This window comes from Vanacampus margaritifer, chromosome 3 (assembly GCF_051991255.1).
Source record: "Vanacampus margaritifer isolate UIUO_Vmar chromosome 3, RoL_Vmar_1.0, whole genome shotgun sequence".
In the NCBI taxonomy this organism is placed as follows: domain Eukaryota; kingdom Metazoa; phylum Chordata; class Actinopteri; order Syngnathiformes; family Syngnathidae; genus Vanacampus; species Vanacampus margaritifer.
Window position 1 is genome coordinate 23,916,784 of NC_135434.1, and position 23,764 is coordinate 23,940,547.

General features: G+C 38.7%; 2 protein-coding genes across 5 annotated transcripts in view; both read left to right on the forward strand.

Moving 5' to 3' along the window:
* The first annotated feature begins 33 nt into the window (after positions 1 to 33).
* Positions 34 to 20,602, forward strand: vps37ba (VPS37B subunit of ESCRT-I a). 2 transcript variants are annotated; one of them, XM_077561053.1, is made up of 4 exons: positions 34 to 182; positions 6,505 to 6,676; positions 17,060 to 17,142; positions 18,174 to 20,602. In XM_077561053.1, exons 1-4 carry the CDS (start codon positions 123 to 125, stop codon positions 18,666 to 18,668), a joined length of 810 nt encoding a protein of 269 aa, XP_077417179.1. In that variant the 5' UTR covers positions 34 to 122; the 3' UTR covers positions 18,669 to 20,602. The 2 variants fall into 2 exon arrangements, with proteins under 2 accessions (XP_077417179.1, XP_077417178.1); XM_077561052.1 differs by lacking the exon at positions 34 to 182 and adding an exon at positions 646 to 1,028.
* Positions 20,603 to 21,375: 773 nt separating this feature from the next.
* Positions 21,376 to 23,764, forward strand: part of ppp3cca (protein phosphatase 3, catalytic subunit, gamma isozyme, a) — a 52,313-nt gene continuing 49,924 nt past the window's right edge. For 2 of the 3 annotated variants that reach the window (XM_077561275.1, XM_077561277.1), the window contains exon 1: positions 21,376 to 22,039. In XM_077561275.1, the coding sequence (XP_077417401.1) occupies positions 21,979 to 22,039 (61 nt within the window). In that variant the 5' untranslated portion in view covers positions 21,376 to 21,978. The remainder of the gene's footprint in view (positions 22,040 to 23,764) is intronic. The other variant, XM_077561276.1, reaches the window with a different exon arrangement.

A 23,764-nucleotide genomic window follows, 5' to 3' on the forward strand; every position in this document is an offset into this window, starting at 1 on the left:
AACAGCTGAGTTTAATTTCACTTGCCTCAACCAGGCTGTTACTGACAGATTTTGTTGACTTGAGAAACCACTTATACCTGCCAGACAACGTGAAGTAGGGATACAAGATCTAAGAATTTGTCATGCCACAATCCAAAGAAATTTCAGAACACGACAAACAAAGCGTTCAAAGCCTGGAAAAGGTAACATACCCACATTCCCAAGGCTTTGAAATTCCTTTTCACATATAGTTCCACATAGGTTTGGGTTTTGCCGTTTCCAGTAGTGAAGAGGCCAGTACTTGAAGGGAGGTAGAAGAAATTGTTGGAAGCCGCCAGCCAATCAACAGAATGGTTTGAATGGTTTCTTTTTGTGTAAGGTAGAACAGCCCTTCAGCAGGCCACTTTTATACGTTTCTGACAAAATGACACGCGAACAATTAAATGCTCTTCCATTAGATCAGGGGTGGGCACACTCGGTCCTCAAGGGCCAGAGTCCTGCAAGTTTTGGATGTTTCCCTTCTCCAACACAGCTGATATATGATCAGTTCATCAGCAAGCTCTGCATAAGCTTGGTAACGATCCTATTGATTAGAATCAGCTGCGTTGTAGCAGGGAAACCTCCAAAACCTGCAGGACGCCGGCCCTCGAGGACCGAGTTTGCCCACCACATTAGATGGTAGAACGTGAACCGGTGTATCCACTTTTTGGGTGAATTTTTTTGTTCACTGGTGTGCCTTGAGAGATTTTTTTCCCCCCACGTGAAATGTGTGCCTTGGTTTGGGAAAGACTGACCTACAATAATTCGGTGTATTTCCGACGGGCCATGAAGGCAACATCGGGCCTATAGAAATCTACTTCCTGTAGGAGAAGCTCAGTCAGCTGTCACAAACAGAGGCGAGAAGAGGGACCGTAGCCGAGGAGAAATACACGACGACAGCGAAAATGTCTAGCTTTTCCAACAAGTTCAGCGAGTACACGTTGACTCAGCTCAACGAAATTCTAGAGGACGACGAAAAACTTACAAAAATGATTCAAGAGATGGACGAGGTATGTTAAGCGTTTGCTAATGTAGTCAGTTGCTAGCTACTCACTCTCTCGGTTACCGTTTCCTGAATCCTTTGTTTTGTTTTCCCTCAAAACGCCCCTCAACATTGCATGGATATTTGTTATTGTATCGTAAATATATATATATATATATATTATTACATTTAAAGTAGTTGTACACGAAGTACACATTTTAGCAACCAAAAATGGGCACGGATTATTAATCGTATTCAGTTTACCACGTCGCTTCAGGCGAGATTGTTTTCCATCGATCGCTTAAATAAAGATTTTACATAATGAATCTTTCGGAATATGAGCGAGACCCTTTTAAACAAGAAGCACTGTCATGGTGAGTCACGCGAAAACATGCCAAGAAGTTTCCTAGCTACGACACTTTCGGGACGTATCGTCTTGCCAGACAGCAACTGCTAATTATTGGCTAACCCTTGAGTATACTATCACGGTTATCTAATCTGACAGGCATTAACCGGCTTTTCGTATTTTCCGAGAACAGTATTTACAGTAAAATGAAGCTAGCGAAATTCTGTCACACTAAAAGTACTTGGGGATTTTGCGTTACAATACTTAACTCCGATACGAAATCGAGACTTGTGCGTGGGTTTCTGACTCCAAAATAGCGAGCCAAGTGCTCAGTTATTTTCTAATCACGATCATTTTGAGTACTTCATGGACTACATATTCATCCAATTAGTGAAGTGAAATAATTCAAAGATTAAACGTGATATCTAGACAAATACATTTCTTCAGTTACTATAGTGTTTTATTAAAATTCTGCAAAAATAATTAATGATGACGTGTGTGTGGTTGATGTTCTTGCAATGTTAACGAATGATGACTTCAACTTATGCTGTTAGTCGTAAACTAGAGGATTCAAGCGCACCACCACTACATTTCACGTCTCCGACGTTGGAAGATTACTGGGTTGTAAATTGTCAGTCTTTTTGTTACTAGATCCACACCCTTGTCTGTCAGTCGCCATGGTTTCCTCTTTCCATTAGCTACACAGTGGGAGGGGTGTATTTACTTCAACAATAATACTGTTGTTGACTTAAGTCATGAGAAGAGAACCAACCAAAGTTATGACATGCATAGGTGTTGTCTGGGTAGTTTTCTTTAACAATGAATGCAATAGGAAGTGGGTGTCACGGGTCATTAACTGAAATTTAAGCGCACCCCACAATACAATAAATGTTTCTTTTTAAACACAGTATCTTACCTGTTATGTCAATGCCTGCTTCACCTTAACAAGAACATTGACCCACCATGTCAACGCACATCTTTGCGTATCGGTATAATTTCTATCAATGACTGAAATAGAAATCAAGTAGTATTGTTATTGACTCACTTGTTGTGCAAGAGCTTTTAGACTCGCTTGCGTTTTGCATTCATACCCAAGCCCTACTTATTAAAATCCATATATTAAATGGATTTATAGCGACTGTTGATTTAGCGTTAATAAATAATCAACTACAGTCTGTCCCTCTGTTTGATCTCTGAAATGTTCATATTTGAAAACTATGTTTCTCAACTTAACTCACAGCTCAACTTTATGTAGCTTTCCCCCCACTGTACAAAAACACCTAAAAAATAATGACAATGATAAATCACCAAACAAAATAAAAAAAACATAAATCCCTTCTCATTGGCACTCTGCATTATTTTCCTTCTTGCTGCACATGTTGTCTGAAGCTGTTAATAGATGAACAAGAACAAAGGAGTCTCCTTTGATAGGTGAGATCATCAAGATACTAGCTGTCATGATTAGAGCGTGCGTGATGTCACTCATGGTTGCTACAAAATGAGATTAAATGTAAAGTAAAACACATTCGGAAAGAATGCTTAATTTCTTCAGTGCAATTTAGTAATCTCTCACTTCACTTTACTTTTGCCAGTGATAAAGCAAAGCACACTTTTTGATTCAAACCTCGAGATGCTCATGAAACAAAAGTAAAATTTGGTAACATTGTTCAATGTCAATGGCGGCACGGTGGTTGACTGGTTAGCGCGTCCGCTTCCCAGTCCAGAGGACGTGAGATCGAGTCCAGGCTTCGGCCGTCCTGGGCCTGGGTGGAGTTTGCATGTTCTCCCCGTGCTTGCGTGGGTTTTCTCCGGGTACTCCCGTTTCCTCCCACATTCCAAAGACTTGCATGGCAGGTTAATTGAACACTCCAAATTGTCCATAGGTGTGATTGTAAGTGTGGATGGTTGTTTGTCTCTGTGTGCCCTGCGATTGGCTTGCAACCAGTTCAGGGTGTACACCGCCTACTGCCCGAAGCCAGCTGGGATAGGCTCCAGCACCCCCCCCCCCCCGCGAACCTTGTGAGGACAAGCGGTTAAGAAAATGGATGGATGTTCAATGTCACATTTTAAGTTCCTTAGACTTTGCTATTTTGGTGGGACTGGTAGTGGCAATCAATCCTATCAAATCAATCTTTTATTTGCTACTGAGAAATTACTGGCTGCAGTCAGATGTAATCTCTAACAAGAAAGAGACTTGTTCTTGTCAACTTAATACTTATTTTAAAACAGGGGTTACCAACCCAACGAAGTTGAGAACTACTTCTTTGGTGCTGATTTAATCTGAAGAACTACCAGTTTGATACCCACTTCTGAAATAACAATGTTGCTGAAATGTATATTTAATAATGGTATTATGTTTTTATTACGAGTAATTACTGATGTTAATTTATGTTAAGATACTTATCATGTTAATGATTTCTCACATTAACTCTGACACATTGTACTGCACTTCTACAACAATTGTACATCTTCTTACCCCTTTTTCGGGCATGTTGAAAAGTAATTAAGTGTGTGGCATATTGATTGGTGTGTAGTATACACTTATATTGTTTGTAATGCTTTGCTAATGTGGTTCCTTGCATGTCTGGAATGAACTAAAGAAAGAAACATTCAATTCAATGCACAACACTATTTCTTTAAATGTCTGCTAATATTGACGTTTAAATGATCACTTATACAACATTCCAAGATTAAATAACAATGTCCCATCACTTGTGAGCTATTTTAGAAAAATACTATTACTCATGTGGTTCTTGGCTGCTACCTGCTGACCGTGGGCATCAGATTGGTGACGCCAGTTCAACTATAACACTTGGCGCCCCTTATTAAAAGATTTATGTTAATTGATGTATGTTCATGCACCTAGTTCTTATTTTTAAAATACTTTTACCTTGTATAATCATTACACTCTGGGAAATGAACGATTCAAATCAACCGTAGTGCGTTGTCCTTTGACAATAAACACTGGAGTTCTAATTCTAAAAGGCCAAGTTTAATACAGTGTGATTTAAGAGAAGTTTGTCTATCATTTTGTTTCTGGTAGCTCATCGTCCTCACAGATATGAGGTTGGAGATTCAAATCCGGGCTCTGGCCTCTTGCCCAGCGTTAGCTGAAATAGGCTCCAGCTGACCGGCAGCCACAATGAGGATAAGCACTATAAAAAATTGATGGATGGATTGATTGGTGAAGTAGCAAATCAGACCTTTCCCTTATCAAATGTGTTTTTTCTTCTTCTACAAACCAGGCCTGCAAGTTGTGATGCTATTTAGAGATTTGCATTTTTAGCTAGCAGTGACGGAAGATGGTTACTTGAGCACAAGACAATGGTATGTCATATATTTAGCTACTTGTCCAGTATAACATGTTTTACAGTGTAATAACCAAACAAGGCACGCACGAGTCACTCTTATGACTGTAGTGTATTCCATTGTTTGTAACATTAAGATGCTTGTTCAACTTCCCTCGTCCTCATATTTTGCTTTCTATATTTGCACTTTAGCCTGTTTGTTAAATGCCTAAATGCAAGATGTTTTTTGTTTAAAAAAAATAACTGTTCAGAAAATTAATCAAGTCTATTTTATATATCCAAAGAATCAGTCAAAAATCACATGTAAAATAATAATTAAATCCATCTTGTTTAACCAACCAACCAACCAATCTTTATTTGTATAGCACTTTTCATATGAAAAAAAAATGCAACTCGAAGTGCTTTACATAGTTTAAAAACAAATCCCTAGCCCACATTACCGACCCACAAAAAAAAGTGCATAAGCAAACATTCAAAACAAAGCAAAACAGGTGATCTAAGGCTCAGCACAGGGCAACCGAGCAACAAAAATGAAATATGAAATAGGTTAATTAGGTTTGATCATTATGTCATGGTCATTTTTGTAACTTTGCTACGAATTTCAGTAACTGAATTGTAAATTGAGAAGAAAGTCATGTGACTGTCGGTGTGTCCAGCTGTCACACATTTTTATTTAGTTTTTTGCTGTTTTTAAATTACATTATTTTGTAACTGAACTCTGGGGAGAAAAGAAACGGGGCAGAGAAAATAAGACTTGTCTTCTTTCTGTTCATTTTCATTCTACATCAAGGAATCTTTGTTTGGGGTGGCATGGATCAGTGGTAGAGTGGTTGTCTTGCAACCCAGAGGTTGTGTGTTCGATCCCATGCTATTGTGACTGTCGAACCCAGATGTTGTCGGTTCAATCCCATGCTATTGTGACTCTGTCGAAGTATCTCCTGAACCCCCAGTTGCTCCTGATGCTGCGTCATCAGTCGGTGAATGAGTAGTCGAATGTAAAGCGTTTTGAGGGCCTTGTAAGGTAGAAATGACCATTTACCATTTTGTGTTGTATTGTCTTTTTTTCTTTTACAAATGAATGAAATAAATCAATGAAATATGAAAATATTATTACATTTTGTTAAAACAAGTGTGAATTGTGCAGGTGTAAATCATCAATCACAAGAATTGTACTGCATTAACTGTTTAAATGAATTTCATAATTTTTCCTTATGCTAGCTACTAGCCAATGAGAAAATTTGTGTGATGTCCTGCTCACTGCACTTTTAATTCAGTACTCTGATACTAAGTATAGCTACAGTAACTGTGGATTGTAGCGTAATAATAGCTGATTGCTACATACAATTGCTGCTTTTACACCTTCAAACAATAGTCTGACCAGATGGTTTATGATTTAGTGACATGGTCTTGAAATTATTTCTGCCATTTATGGAGTGCTTTTTCCTTCAAATACTTAAGAAATTCCTAGATCCAGAAGGCAATATATTTTCAGACTAATTAGTGTACACAACCATTTGATTCTTAAGATCATTTTTGCTAGGGAAGCACAATCATTGTATTGCTATGACCACACCACAATTTAGCGTTTTCATGCCAATATGAATCGTTTTCTGACGAAGTAATATTTAAAGTGTTTTTGACATGACAAAGATTGTTACATTTTTTTTAATAAAGATTGTTAACATCCACAATACTCATTTATTCCTCATATTAGTGATAAAATTGTTATGAACAACACCTTTTCTCACAAGGGTGTTTTGTTTGATTTATGAACTTTTAGCTAAATTGCAAGCTTTGTTACTATATTATGCTAAAATACAGTACTGACTAGTGACATTCTTTTGTTGCAGATGCAGGAAGTCCAGCAAAGCAAAGAGACAACACTTGTCAACAACAGAACCCTGGCAGAGGAAAACCTTGCTCTTCAACCTGGATTGGAGCTCAAGAAAGAGACGCTTACCAAGAGATACGGCTGCCTTCAAGAAAGCTTTGAAGCCTATCAGCTGCTCAAGTCCACTCTAGGTATAGAGGCAGTTTATTGTATGCGTGTCATAACAGTCCAACACTGATCAGTTATTGTCACACAAGTTTGTTCATTTATGTCACTTCGATTTTTCAGATTAATGTGCCTCAATGGCATGTATGCACAGATTTGTGATTCATCAATATATTCGTATTATTAAAATGTATATAAAAAATATTTGTTTAACACTTATACATATTGCATATTGCAGGCAGAGTCATTCTATCTACCTACAATATCACTTTTCAGGAGTTCAAAAAAGGACGTTTGCAAGGTCTATGACTGAACATGAAGTAATTTGCAAAACTTGATTGGTCATTAATTTGTAAAAATAGCACACGTGTAAGGCTGCAGCTATTGAATATTTTGGTATTTGGATAGCCTACTAAAAATTATATTGAATAATGGAGTGTTCTGAAATATGTCTTTGCTTAGTTACAGAACAATTGTCGTAAAATCCCGTGAATATGTCACCTTTTTTCCTATAAAAATATATGACTGAATATGGGGCACTCACCATAGCTGCTAGCCACTAGCCGCTAACGCTTGGTAAAAAGCGCCACGTTCTACAATGTCAGCAAAATAAATTTCTTTTAGTGTCCTTAATTAGCGATTGAAAATGATTTCAGGATGACATAGTGTTGATGTTTGTGATGGCAATATGAACTTAAACTAGGATTTTATTCTTGACAAAAAGAATAGTGTTCAACGAGAAGTGATGAATGGACCGTAAGGCTATGATAATAGTTTTGAGTAGTTGAGTTTTAGTACCGGTAGTTGAAAAAATACAAAGTTTTTAAATCAGTGAATAATCATTTTATTAATCGTGATTTCAGTCTCAATCAAAATAATTGTGATTTATTATTTTGTACAATTTCCTCTAGCCCTAGTAGTTGGGAAGATTTTATTTTGAAGTCGGCCTTCTCACCATGTTGTCTAGTTTGTTACTGTCATGCTTACTTATTAGCATTGCTGATTTTTTTTAATTGAACATTTGAACATTGATATTGCTCATGTGATTATCGCAATACATATTGTTGATATTAAATTGGTGCTCAACCAGCTTGTTATACAGTATGTACACACCAGCGTTATGTCCAAGATAATAGTTTTCAAATAACTGAATGTGAAACTTTATAAAGCAATTTGGGCACTGTATGTTGTAGATAAAGCATATATAAAAGACACTTCATTTCTATCAAATTGGGTATTTCATTTGATGGATGCAAATGTGGTAATCCCCCTTCCAGGATGATCAGGCTGCAATGGATGCCGAATGGGCAACATTTTAAGTGTTTTGGTTACATCTATAAACCACGGAGTAAGCCTTTTCGGACGATTTTTAATTCTTAAATTATTAGTAAGATTATTTATTGAACCGGTATAAAAAGGAAAGGACCCATCTGCTAGGGGTAGCAACTCGGAGAGCACAGAAGTAAATGAACTAATATTACGGCTGCTGTAGCCAAAACGTCAAATTAAAAAAAGTAATGGTCAGACATAGCCGTAGTATATGGCAACACCATTACATTTGAGGTTACCCAAGTTGATACCAGATCTAAGGTTTTACCGTTTTTATGGGTCGCTACATTTATTATCTGCGTAAAAACCAAAAGTATAAATTATTGTCTGAACAGTAAGCGGTTCTAATGGAGAATTCATATGAATATTACCCATAATTGGTATATTATCTGCTTAAGTTGCCAAGTCAGCCACAAGTTCAGAAAATTCATCGAGAATACCAGAGTAAGGTCCAGGGGGAAGATAAATAACCACGAGATAAAACGGTAGTAAGGTTGTAGATCGCATAAATAGAACTTCAAATGTATTAAAGGCAGTACCAGAGCGGGAACTAAGATTAAGTACAGATTCGGAAATAAGGACAACACCACCGCCCTTCTTACAAGGACGCGCAACATGAGAACCCACAAAGTTTGGAGGACAGGCCTCATTTAGCGAGACAAACTCATTTGGTTTTAACCAGGTCTCACAAAGACCAATCAGGTTTGGTTATAATCTCTTAAGTCATTAACTAGCAAAGCTTTATAAAACAGAGTTTTAATACAGTAGGTTGATCCGAGCTATTTAACATTACAGAGTTCCTATTCATAATATTAATAACATTGCGTTGCCTGCATATTATTTTATACTTTGAACGACGAAAATTACGACATGAGTATTACTATAGGAATCTAATAATGGTTATCGGCTCGCAAATATTTGTATTAGAAAACACTTTATTATCGACGCAACCAACCTTGGAAGGGTCCTGAGCAGCCACCTCCATCGGAAACAAGTCTGTATGTTGTGCAGCAGTGACTAGTGAATCTGTATGTAAAGTGCAATGCGCTAATCTACATAAAGCACTATGTGTGTTGTATGAGTCTAGCATAGCGCTAGTTAGCGCTAGCCTTACAGACTCGCCTTACAGTCTCAACACCCATTCTAACAGGTCGCTAATCACCTGTAGCCCACCCTGCTCTAATTTGCGCTGTCATGGAAGACTCAAACAGTAATCTATATTTCTAAAAAGAGTAATGGCACCTTCCCAGTTAGGGTGAAGGTCGTACAACCTCAGCAGGTCGGGTCGCCCCCAGAAGGAGGGCCAATTATCTACAAACTGAAATTGAGCATTCATACTTACACAAATGCGTCTATATATTGTGATGATGAGGTCTATATCATTCATCAATTTGAATGGACTTACATTTAACATTTTATTCCCATGTTTGTTTGGTTGTAAAGTTATCCATTTGACAAACATGTGATGGAAGACTTGTTTTTCCAGTTTGGTTACTTCCCTGTCAAGGATGAACAGCTTTGTTACCCAAAGTTGTTGCTGCATAAGAGGCTGGATAGTCAAATTTTTATTTTAGATGAAGAAAGCTGCAAACTGAGTTGTTTCTGTGATGCAGACTCATAAATATCCAAGAAGCTGTAATATTACTGGGCTGGCACACCTTCACCGCTTTCTTTTACCGCGTGTACAAAATGTGACAATACTCCTGGCTGTGTTGATGCAGTGGTTGCGTAGCAAAAACAATGGCTCTCCAGCCATTCACTACTTCTCCTTTATGCTCGCAGAAGTTTTGACTTTTTCACCTACAATTGAGATGATGTATGTTTAGTTACCTTTATGAACTGTATGTGTTGAATAGGGTTTGTGTGTGTGTGTGGCAATTTCAGTGGTTAACTCTTTGACTGCGAGACGTTTTTAGAAACGGGATGTCGCCAGTGCCAGCCGATTTAAGCATTTTGACTGATCTTTCAAGGTCCACAGAAAATGTTGTGTTTGGACTATGGAAACACACATACTACCAATTGAAAGATTGAACTCTCATCTTCCATAAGAAAAAAAAAGTTTGTTTCTACTTTATTCCGTTCTTCAGTAATCAACAATAGAAAATGGTTAGTTTCACCGAAATGCTCTGTTTTGAAACAAAAAGCGGAGAAAAAGAGCTTTTTGTGAAACGATGTTATTTCATGCACTCTAGTGAATTGTACACTTCTTTTTGTCCATGAATGATGCCACAAACACCTAAATAGTGCTTTACTTCTGTAATACACCACCACCAACAATGTAAAAGTGTTTTTAGATTGCAAAATACGTTTATTTCCATTCAACAGTGTAACAATTTGACAAAACAATTTCGCAAACTATTTACAAATGTGTGCAACTGTGGTACTATTTACAATTATGTGGATGTTTCAAATACAGGTTTTCTTTTTGTAACACTGCCCTGCGTACAAGGAGAGGGAGCAGGATTTGCACAACAGAGTAGTTTCACTTCGATTGTCCGTTTCGCGTGCAGACTTTACACTTTCTTGACGGCCTTTTTTCCAGGGAATAGCAAGTAGCAGACTGTACCCACTCCTCCGATGAATATGCATTGGACTGGAGCACTCTTCGTCGTCCGATTGAACGTCCGCCTGAGCGTGCTCAGTTGTGCTCCGCGTTTTCCGGTGTTAGTATCGCTGTCCCGTGAACCTTTATGACGTCGTCATAGCCGCCGCGTCAGCGCTTCCAACTTCGGCGTCAACCTCGGAGTCACCATCATCATCATCATCGATGATGATCATCGTTGTCATCAATGTGCTCTTTAGCGTTGGTCGATGCCTTTCGTCTTTGAAAAAAATTCCCAAGTGTGAGCTGCTTGCAACCGGTCGCTATTGTTCGCTTCTTCAGCCATCTAGCTCCGCCTCACGTCTTCTACAGCCGCGTCAATGCTTCCAATCTCGGAGTCACCATCATCATCATCATCAATGATGATCGTCGTCGTCATCAATGTGCTCTTTAGCGTTGGTCGATGCCTTTCGTCTTTGAAAAAAATTCCCAAGCGTGAGCTGCTTGCAACCGGTCGCCATGTTCTCTTCCCTTCCCCAGCCATTGTCCCCTCTAGCTCCGCCTACCCAATCTTGTCAAAAGAGTCATTGCTGCCATCTAGGGGCCAAAAATAGTCATTAGGCTAACTAGATCTGCTTGAAACTTTCACCACAGCTGGCCAAGGCTTTCCTCCACCCGTTTCCAAAAAAAAAAAAATAAATAAAATTGGAGGACGTCTTTTAACGTCCTTGGCGGCCCTCCGTAGGTTTTTACTAAACGTTATTTAACGTTTTTGGCAGTCAAAGAGTTAACATGTTTTGTTCAATGGGATTTTTGGCAAGTTCAAAATTGCCCATGATAAATTGAATGAGCTGAATGTTTTGAATTTCAAATAGAACCGATGTGAATATTTTATAATGAATGTCCCATTAGAAATGAATAGGGAAGTTTTGGTTGATTTTTTTTGTAACGGGAATAATGGAGAAAACTATTATCGATAACTGTAACTTGCAAGGCATGAATTTTTTTAAATATCTTGAAATTGGAATGAATCGAGTAAATTGGATGTAAGTAGATGCATGTCAAAACTAATGTCGGGTAAAAGAAAATGAGGACTAACATCTGAGATATATTGTGTGTGTATATACAGTATATAACATTACATATGGTACTAATCTAACAGGGCCACCGTGCTCAACGGGGTGGACAACGGGAGGGTAGTGCTGTATGTAACCTACCAATAAACTTTTGTAAAGTTCTGAAGAGAACACAAACGCACTTTTGACAACTCGCAACACAAGCAAAAGTCATGGAAATTGCACAAACAAAAATAAAAAAAGACATCGTGGCTATATTTGTGGATCTGAAAAACACGTACAAATCAAGAAAATGTTTGGGGATCTGAAAAACGTGAAAATCGCAAAAATGTTTGTGGATCTGAAAAACACGTGAAAATCACAGATGTATTTGTGGATCTCAAAAACACAGGAAAATCACAAATTTGTGTGAATATTTTATAGCCAAATTTCTCCCCATACCTACACTGGAGCCAGATTTTATTTTGCGCAGCAACTCTACGAAATAAATTGAGTACCTTTTTTTTATTTTATTAAAGAGTGTATGTACTGCACTGCTTCTCAATTGTTTTCTGCTACACGCTAGAACAGGTTAAAAAAAAAAAAAAGAAACTGATCCACTACGAGTCAATTTGGTAAAATTAGTTTGCAAAACAACCTGCAAAAAAAAATAAATGCTATTATTAATGGACAGTTTCTTTTTCCCAGTATTTTATTCAAAGGTACTCAGCAGCCTCTTTTGCTATCAGAAAGGCTCTTTTGTCAAATGTAGGTTACTCAATGTCCCTCCCCCAACCCCTTACTTGCCCACTGTAGCCATCCTGATGATGGATTTGCGGTTGTGCAACTGGGGGAGGACATTGATGCTCAAAGCAAGCAAAAAAAAAAAAAAAAAAGAGTTTCGACTGAGATATAAGACTTGTTGTTCTATGTGTTTGCTTAATTATAGTACAACTATTTGTAGGCTCCACCCTATTTTAAGTGTGGCCTGCTGTTAGATTGCCTTCTCCTGGCCATTATGCATTGGGTGCCCAAGCAATGCCTGTCCACTGCCACCAGCCCACAAGTCTGTTGCCTCTTGGGATGTAGCACAGTGTGCCATTGTACTACCAAAGCCACATAAGCAGTGGGCGGAGAGAGTGGTGGATGATGGGACCAGACATATATGCCTCTTTTCCACTGCACTGTACTGGCTTTTTAGTTCAAAATGGTGGTGTCTAAGAATTTATTTTAGTCCCTGAAACAGGACATCTTGGGTTTGAATTTGAGTCCAACTGATATGGCGATTCTGATACATAGTAGTATAAAATTCCAATAGATGATTTAATTGGCTGGTTATTTAAAAATATATTTTGGTCCTTGAATGCTAACAACAATGTTCCGATGCCCGACGCCAATTCAACATATCAAATTTGCTGGAAACACCCCCCCGACATATTCCAACTGGATCCATCGGCCCAATCCTGTCCGACTCCCGACGTCGGATTGGTGCAGCTAGGTCTTTAAAGGCACAGCTTTTTTGCTAATCCACCTTGTGGAAAAGTACAATCTAAACCAGTGGTGGGCAAACTCGGTCCTCGAGGGCCGTAGTCCTGCAGGTTTTGGATGTTTCCCTTCTCCAACACAGCTGTTATATGATCAGTTCAGTAGCAAGCTCTGCATAAGCCTGATAATGATCCTGTTGATTGGAGTTTGCCCACCCCTGGTCTAAACAGTGTCTTCCATACTGGATTGTGCAACAAGCTGTCCCTGGCCTACAAAAACATGGATCTTGTGTTGCCGCAAGAAATAATGCCTCATTCAACCTGGTATGGTGACATCATGGGCTCTATTTTAAGGGATGCCTGTGAATGCTGTCTATGCTGTGGGAAAGTTGGGCCGTAGCATAGGCATACACATTTTTCAATTCTATTGATTGTCAGTGACATCTCCTTCTTTTCCTTTCACTGGACTTCTTTTTTCCCTTTTAACCTGTCTTTTTCAGCTACGTGGAAATGCAGTATGAAGGATCTGTATCCTCTTTTACGCCGGAACAGTTTTTCTGTGAAACGGTAGAGTCTGATATACACCCTCAGTTGTTATTAGAATGGATATTTTATGGTAACCTATGCATGGACTGGGAAAGGCAGTGCTACACCCTATGAGGAATGAATGTGACATGGTGCAAATGGGAAACGGCAGGATATAGAGCAAGACACGGCAGGACAGGGCAATGAGTCAGCCAAGTATGAGCAGTGTCTTTGCGATCCCAATATACCTGAATGAATATGAGTGCAGATGAGAGGACAGTAAAGGAAATATGTGTAAAGTAATTAAAGTGACCCCCAACAAAAACACCACAATATCTTAGGTTTGTCTAGGAGACATGATTATGAACAATGTTGCCACAGTTACCTTGAAAAAGTAACTTGGTTACTTTACTGATTAGTTGATCTTGTCACAATACTAAACAATTTAACTTGGATCATTTTATATATACACAGCATTGTACAAAATGTCTGAATAAGGTTTGATGATTATTTTTAAGCCTTCAAGCAGTATAACATCTCAATGAATATTTAACGAAAACTTGCACAGAGGACAGAGGAGGATCAGCACCCAGTAATTTGATAATGCATTGTGACATAAGTCAGACGAATCTTTAGTGGTGACTCGAATAGAGAAGCGAGAAGCGAACCTTAATGAACTGGGTAAGAGGGACAATCTTGGGATCAGAGCTCCTCATCGAGGGATCAGAAACATTCATTCTACTCCTGTATGTTATCTGTGTCTATGGTTTGCAGGACTGGAGCATAAAACGCTGGCAGTCAGTCTGGGAAAAACGTAACTGATTACAAAAGAACAAAGGAAAATGTTTGATGGTCTTCGATTCAGCTGTGCAACCGCATCCAGAGTTTGAGTAGAAATCAACTGCATCTAATAGTACAAGTCCTTACATGACATTGCAATCTCCAGAAACACAAAAGCACCTAAATGTGGTATAGAAAACAAAACATCGGGACATATGGAAATGATACAATTAAGTCAATTGTTGAGAAAATGAATATTAAAACTAGAGGTGGACATTCCGTCAGTATTGATGGAAGATGCGTCAATCCTTCAATGACGGACGCCCATTTTGTTGAGCGAAATAGTACTTTAATTGAAGTTGAAAGCTGACTATACGGTCCACAGCCGTAATCTCAGCTCGCAACTCAGAAGGGGGCATCAAAATAATGCAGTTGGGCATTCATTCTCCGTCAGCACCTCTCCCCCACATTGCCAATTAGTTTCTGTAAAGTATATGTGCAACCACATGGTCGCATCGAGCTTCAACACACCTTCGTACGCCACTAAGACTACATGCAATAAAATGACTGAACACACACAGTATTTTTTCTTCGCTGCAGGTGGATCATTAAAGTTTAGCTTTCATTTCATGACTATGAGGATGACTTAATTAGACTTACTGACTTATATTTTAAAGTAAGCTTAACCAAGCATAATTTTTCAGATTTTAAAATGTTTTTTGTTATAAACAGAAATACAATTTTGAGAAACACAATGGTCTCTGTAGCAGCTGATTGAACAGTTTTGTATAGTATAAAAAAAAAAATATATATATATATATATATATATATATATATATATATATATATATATATATATATATATATATATAAATATATAAATTTTTTTTTTTTTACGGTTGTTTTGGGCTCCTGGTTTATTGTATTGTGTGTTGTCATTTGCTGATTTCCAGCAAACTGTAATTTTTGTACACACACAAACTTTACAAGCCACGTTCAACTTGATTTGTTCCCCCAGCCAAATTTAATGGAGAGGGAAGTAAATTGTGGGTTTCATCTTAATGAATACTTATTATAATGTGAATATGAATATAGTTTAAAGGAAAGTGCATTGGAAGTTGTCCTTGAACATGAGTCGTGGAGATGGTTTGATTATTGTTTTAATTATGGCAGTCATATGGACTTTATGCTTTTTGTGACGAGTCAGACCTTAGTAACCCCAGTCATTTAATGACTTGGTCAGTTATTAACGACAAGTTGAAGATTCCCTCCCTTTATTGAGCTAAGACACATTTGCAGTTAAATAAATAAATAAATCCCGCAGCACACACAAAAATGTCACAAAAAGTATACTCTATTAAAATGTACAATACTCACAATTTTATATTCTATTTGGTGTCCAATCTGTGCCTGTTGAGCTGAGCTAGTTGAAGCTATTACTCCGTTGTACAAATGGCAACAGGTGGATACACAGGTTGCTTGTACCTTCTGACATCTAATGGCATGTTTTGCCCATTGTGCGTTTATGGAATAAATAGCTAAACAAAGAGATTATTTGCTGTAATGAAAAATGCATGGACTAAATAAGCAAAATTACATTGTTTCCTCTGGCACATCTCTGGGCTGATTCAGGCCAGGGCCTCAAAAGCTTCACTGGGCTCCATGTTCTAGCCACACCCCAAAAACCTGGACTACTGAAATGGTGAAAAAGAATTTAATGCTCGATCCCAGCAGTGAAATTGTTTTCAGTGCTTATCTTCAACATATGTAATGTATTTATTAGGGGTGTGAATTGCCTAGTACCTGACGATTCAATTCGTGTCACGATTCGATTCGATACAGATTAATCCCAATACGAATCTATAAATTGATTATTGCGATTTTTTTTTTTAACTCAAATTTAGAAAATACTAATCTGTAAACTTGTAAATGTACACTGTAAGATTTGTATGAAAATGTATTTATTTATCTGAAAATTCAAGCTTATAACTGAGCCACTGCATTTAACAAACAAGTGTTTGAACAGCACTGAAATAAAATATTAAGGCTTAATGTTCCATTAATATTACATTCTTCCATGCTTAATGTGTGAATCCTAACCCTAAGTAAGACGTTTTGTTGAATACTCCCATAAAAAAAATTGATGTCAGTCATTAATAGATTTACCTGAATTTAATACTAGACCTGCCTAATGACTTGGCCTTTTGGTTTTGATCCGATCAAAGTACTTGCCGGTGTTGACTTTCAGGCTTGCTTAGGAGCTCAAACATAACAGATACCTTCCTTCGAGATGAATAGGTAACATGATCGTTTCAGTTTACTCAGTGGAACAAGTTCTGGGCAAACAGAAAGAAATTGTGGTTGTTGGGATGTGCTGGTCACAGGGCCAGGAGTGGCACACTTTGCATTACTTGCCTCACACCTGTGTGACAAGCATGTGTTTTCATACCCAAATGTATTCTCAGACGAAGGGTTGATTTGTCAAGTAAATTGAATTATATTTCACAAAATGTTTATATATAATGTTTATAGTTAGATTAACCCATTGGTTAATGGTAATAAGTTGCAGTATTTCTTGTTGAAACATGTCAGTCTCTTGCCATCACTTTTCACATCTTTTGGATCTGCTGGCATTCATTTTCATTTTTTAACTTATAGTAATGTCATTGTGTCTTTCCGTTCTTTTTGTTTCAGACCACAAATTAGGAAACACATCGCTTGACATACTTTTGGCTCTTCTGCAGGCAGAGGGAGCCAAAATAGAAGAGGAAACTGAGGTAATTACATTGCCGTCTTCATAAATGTGTTGCTTCATTCACACTGACCTGCGAGTAATTCCTCTGCCTGATATTATCATGTAGAAATTATTTCATGTTAAAGCTGCTGAACGCATAAAATTCCTTTTTGAATCGCTACTGCCACCAATGGCCGGAAAATGAAACTGCAAACACCCTTCTTTACATACACAAAGCCACATGACGTCACATCCCAAATCCAGTCTGAAAACAATTTGCCAGAGGCTTGCAGGAGTACCCATTGCGAACCACTAAGGTGATAATCTGCTAATTAGAATCTATTTCAGTCGAAAATGGTCAAATAAAAAGTTTTTTTGAAATATATTTTGGAGTAAATTGTTACAAAGTGCAGCTTTAAAATGTGGTTGACATCATTTACCATTTTAGTAAGTCATACCAACTGCTGTCAGGCTGTCCTGACATTTTAAGCAGGAGTAGCGGTGTGTAATTATTTTTAGTAAACCAAATTTAAAACTGGTTCGGATTTTTTTATTTGTTATCAAAGCAGCTGATAATGCATACACTTTATTGTATAAAAATACTCATACATAATCTATACAGAACCTATTTCTTTGATTATACATACTGCACTTAAAGAGATACTTGACTCATTAAGCCATTTTCAGCAGTAAAAAGTTTATATTTTATCCAGAATGAATTTGATAACTTCATTTTTTTTCTTGTACAATTATTAACTTTAAAAACTATTTTTTACACCAGCTGTCGACTGAAGATGACATTACCTGTGCTGAGGACCAATCCTGGCTCACCTTTTTTTTTTCTAGGTTTGGTCAGCAAACCGAGCCATGATTGGTTGTTACCTACTTCCTCAGCATAGGTGATTTTCACTTGACAAGTTGAAATTTAAAATTTTAAAGGTATTTATTGTACATGGAAAAATAATGAAATGACCAAATTTATTCTGGACCAAACATTAACTTTTTGCTGCTGAAAATGGCTCAATGAGTAAAGTATCACTTTAAAATGAATCTCCCCTGTATTCACTATTGCAGAATATGGCTGATTCGTTCCTGGATGGTGACATGACCCTTGAAGCCTTCATTGACTCCTACCAGAACCAGAGGACGTTGGCACACTTGAGAAGGGTGAAGATTGAGAAGCTGCAGGAGATGGTGCTGAAGGGCCAGCAGCTTCCACAGGCATCATTGGTAACTACCTCCCGATCTCAGGAGATGTCAGCTGGAGCCAGACCCTCAACCTCCATCCTCACTGAGGCAGCCAGTGACTCATCCCCTCAACTTCATCCCAGGAGGAAACCTCCACCTCCTCCATCCCAGACGGCCCCAATACTAAATCCAGTTCCAACTGTACCCCCTCAGTCTTCGGCCTACTATGCAGTATCACCATATCCGCCAATTCCTCCCAGAACGGGTCAGCCCTACCCAAATGTTTCATCCGGCTATCCTTTCTTAGCACAGTACCCACCTGCTTTGCCACAGAGAACCCCCTCTGGTGTGGCCCCACAGCCTGGCTTCATCATCCAGTGAATTAAAGCCACTAAAGAGTTTACAGTGTGTGCCAAGGACACTTCACGACTGGAACTCCTTTGCGAACAATTTTCGGTGGCCCTTGCCATCTTTGATTATGATCAATCCCCGCACAGACAAGAACGCAGACCAGCACTGTATGAAATGGTGACGTTCATCAGAAGTCAATCTTTAATCATGGGGATATGTGCGCACCTCTCACTCAATACACTCCCAACGATGACGACAACAACAAATGATGAGATCAGCCTGGCCGCCATTTGGCCCAATTCTCCACAGAGGAAGCGCCCAGTAGACTATAATGACATAAGGTGCCGTGTGTGGGCTGCTGAGCTTGTCATCTATTGGCACTTTGTCTCCATTTAGTGCCCTCAGCTCTGTAAACACATTAGTTTTTGGTCTCTCCACACTCTCCTGGCCTGTTCCTTATTAAGCTTTGATGGAACTCTGGAGGAAGCTAGGTTTTCAACTTGAAGCATACTATAACTATTACTACTTATGTGTATGCAAGCAGAGAGACCCTATTTACTGTGTTTGACAAAAAACATAATTTCCCAGAATATATTCAGGGGGAAAGCATCTATGCTGTGATTTTTTTTTTTCTTCTATACACGTTCACAACTTCACATGGTACATAAAAAAAACATTTATTTTCAGCATCATTTTATCGTAGTGCTTAATAGATATGTTTATGATAAATAATCCAGACTGATCAACATATATATGTAAAGGAAACCTTTGTTTATTGAATCAAAATGCGACATGTCTCAGAAAATCCAGACCTGCCTTGTCCCTAGGGCTGACTTGCAATTAGTCTAATATCAGGACAGATGTCAAAAGGGACTTGAGCAAGATAGGTGGCTGAACTATTTTGATGAATAATTTGGGCCTTTAGAGCCAAGTCTAACATAAAGGATTTGTATATTGCCATACAGTACAATTCATTTGTGTGTCTTCTCTGGATGTTGTCTTCAACTCCCTTGGTTTGGTTTCTTCCAACAATTCAGTTGATCTTAAACATTTAGTTGATCTCAAAACATACGTTTGTGTTATCTCACACTGAGCACCAAAGGCTTCACACATCACTGTTTGAAAGTTTTTTTTTTTGTGTGTGTGAATGCCGTCTTTGGTCAGACTGTCTGGCATATGTGGATAAAAACACATTTGCACACATGCAAAACAGATTTCTTAAAGAGGGACGAGTCTTTTCCTGGTGTAACTAGAACATCAGTTTTAACCCGTACTGCTGTTGCTGTGAACTGTTAAAGAGCCACAAGTGCCTACACGTGTGGTGGCGTCGACCACGTCCTGCTGATTGCTCCGTTTTCTCTATTCTGCTCACGGACTTGGCTGGTTGAGAGATTTTAAAAGAGCATCTTGTGACTGTCAAGACTGTCAACGTCTGCGCTCACAAGAAGCAGAAGGCCAGACCATTGAGCAAGTGCCAGTGTGACATCCTCAGCAGGCTTTGTGCCGATTGGTGCTTGTGATCTCCCTCATTCTTACCACAGTGTACTGAGGTATGCCTGGCGTGACTAAATATGTTTGCATGTGCTGTTTTTTGTTGTCTTTTTTTTCTTTTCTTTTTTTACCCAATGTGTGGAATAACAGGGCTCTGGAATATTGTGTGTCTGTGTATTTACCCCTCAAGACAAGAGTAAAAGAATACAGAATTGGAAGCTAAATCATTAACTTGATGAAAAAGCATTTGAAATTCAAATAAATTACTATTTTGTGCATGGCCTTTGTGCTTAGTCTGAAAACTTCTCTTAACACTTCTTTTAGCTGCTGTACAGCAGACCTGATACCCATAGCCATGGTTTTGTGTGGTTGGTGATATTTTCAGCGTACTGTTTAGGTGTTTACTCATTTTGAATGTTTAGGTGGAATTTTAGGCTATTTTCAAGTTCAATAAATCGCAAATTTTTGTATTAGTTGAAGTTTTTCTTCATTGGCACACTGTGATACACACCCTAGGTAGGTGCCGTAACGATAGTTATTTCATATTGAACAAGATGGCCATCTAGTGTCTTGGATTGATAATGCATGAGCCTGTCAGGATATAAACAGTAGGTAGGCTACTAGTTGGAAACGTCACTATATTGTATAAATATAGAACATGGGGCAAATTATGCATACATGAACGATAAACATACCTATTTAAGGGTATACTAATTATTGCAAGGATTTCATTCCCCCCGTGTTAATCCTTCTAGTGAATACTTGAAAGAAATGTTCGTTCGATTATTATTTTTAAGTAAGTGGGTGTATTATGTAAACTTCAAATCGCTCCAAGTGTAAAATTCACAAACATTTAATTCCGTTCCTGGTTATTTTATGTACTGTTGTTTAAACAATCCTCTTCATCAACATATCCAGTGTTTGTGTGCATTACAGGTTATAGTAATGCATTTAAATTGATCCGTGCACCTGAATGCGCAATATACTTATTTTTTGTGGGTAGATAGTGAATGTTAATTAGTATATGTATATTAATCTGTGGTTGTTGGCCACGACACGAATCCCCCCCCCCCCCCCCCCCAAAAAAAAGACAAGCGCAGGCGTTTGTTACATTAGCAAACAACTCCTTCAATAATGAATTTATTGTTTGTTCGTGTAGATGTAGAACGCATAGTGTTTGTGAACGCAGCCCTTACCCACGTGTCACGTTTCCATAGTCACGTCACGGCGGCTCCACCATGTTGTAGGAAATCCACCGCTGCTCCACACTGTCAGATTACACTTTAATCTGTGGAGGAGGATACACTGTCAAGACGACTCGGTGTCTTGGAACGACTTTACGTTTTTATGTGTGTTACCTAGCGGTCGTCATTTTCCCTCAGGGAACGGCTTGTACCTAGAAGATGAATCCTTTGCCGTCTTTTCCTGTTCGCCCACTTGCCACTACATTAAAATGTTAGCTGGCTAACTAGCGAAAAATAGAGTAACTCAATCGGATTATCTTTTAACGGCACCCTTCGCTCTAGGTAATAGCCAGATATTTTTGCTATTGTTGTCAGAGATTACAAAGCAAATGAGCCCCCTCTTCGTGTTATAAACTTATATTCATGCAAACATTTATTACACCGTAATTCTTCTCCAGCACTAATGTTGCTGCAAGGAAGCTAGCACACCACAAAGAGCTGGAGCTCCTAGTCTAGCCTTTTTCTTTTTCCCCTCCACTGTTTGTTGGAAATATCAACATTTAAACCGAAAGTCAAGACCACGAAACCGATGTGAGACTCCGTACCAAGATAGCCGGGAGGAGAACAGAGCAATATTTCAACTGCGAAATACACACGAAGCGAAGATGTCGGGAAAGGATAAAGATAAAGCAGAGAAACAGTCCACAACGGAGCGGCTCATTAAAGGTGAGTGATTGTCTTCACTGGCACTCAACATACTGGCCTTTTCATTTGGATTGAGTCTTGCTATTTGATTTATTTACAAGAATCGCTCCCTAAAAGGGTCTGCAGATCTTAGTTTGTGGTGTAAGGAAAAATGTATGACACATTGAAAATACTTATCACCTGTTCCATTGCTGCAGATTCTGGAAAATGACAGCGTGAAACTTAATAACCGCATCATCTACGCTGCAGTTATTTTGTTTATGTATGTGGCATTTAAGCATAAATTAAAGGAGAGTCACAGTCCTATATTTGTGCTCACTGTCCTTGACATTTAGGAGAGATGAATACCTAATTCTTCAGGGCCTTGCTCACTCACGGGAATACCCAAGGTGTGATCAGGTTGCTAGCAGAACTTGACAAGATGGATTCTTTCACCCTGAGGTCTCTCTGCTCCATTGAACTGGCAGCGCACACAATTTGTTGTGTCTACCCTAGGCAGGCAGGGGCAAGGCTGAGGTAACTCCCAGGAGAGAGAACCCTGCCCAACTTAAACCAGCAGTACTACTACTTCGAGCAAGCACAGCTCACATCCCTGTCTGTCTGCAAGGGCACTCTGAGAGTGTCCTGCCAGGGGACTGGAATGCTGAAGTGTGAGCCAGTAGAGAGTGAGTGAGTTAATTGTGGAAAGAATCTCCCCAGTGATCTTCCCAACATGGCCAGCCGCTTGCTGGCCAGAGAGAACAGGAACCTGAGAAGGAAAAAGGGTGACATTACTTAGGAACCTTTTCTGATTTAGGGAAAGCCCCAAACTAATATGTTTAATTAAAATGGGATCTCCATTAAATCCATGATAATACAGCGGAAGTAGCTGCTTTGCCTCAATAATGTAAGTAGCAGCTTGTTTCCATCATGCAATGTAGTTCAGTTCACTATGGTCCAGTTTAGAATAGTAAACCTTGACCTGGTTTGCATAGCTACCACAGGGATTCTAGAGAAGATGTAATAGTAGCATCAGCTATGTAAACAGTCTGACATACCAGTCTAACTACAAAGCACAATACTAAAAGACGTTTAGCTTTTATTCTCTTTATGTATGGCTGTAAATTACAAGAAGATAATTCCCTGAGAAAAGGAGCATTTCTCTGGATTCCATTCCCAATGTTACATAGACGTACCAATTCTGTAAACCTACAGAGGTTGCTGTGTGCCAAGTCCCACTCTTTAGGGCCACTGCACACTGAGCGTTGCGGCAGAGCTCCAGTGAACACTCGCTGACGATGCGGGGTTCTGCCACAATATTACACGAGTGGACGCCAGAACGAGTCTTGACCACACTTTTGCCACAATTCAAAATCTGAATCGCAGTTGGACGATGTGGCGACATCGCAAATTATAGCCAATCAAAATGCACAGAGCGTGCGTGGCATGCTGGCAAGTGATAGAAACACATTATATACAGTACACATAGAGTATATTGTGTTTGACAACAATACTTATTAACCATATTTATAATGTCCTATGTTCTTGGGTATGAAGTAAAAAAGCGTGTAGTAAAAATGTATGCAAGTGGCACATGTACCCACGCCGGTTACATTTAAGTGCCACCTTTCAGTATACTGTCTTCTCATTTTTTTGTCATTATTCTCACCCATGTTTACTTTCTACAGTAAGCTAGACTGACATTTACTTGACAGACACTATCATTTTATGGATGAAAAAAGAAATATAGTACAACATTTTGTATGG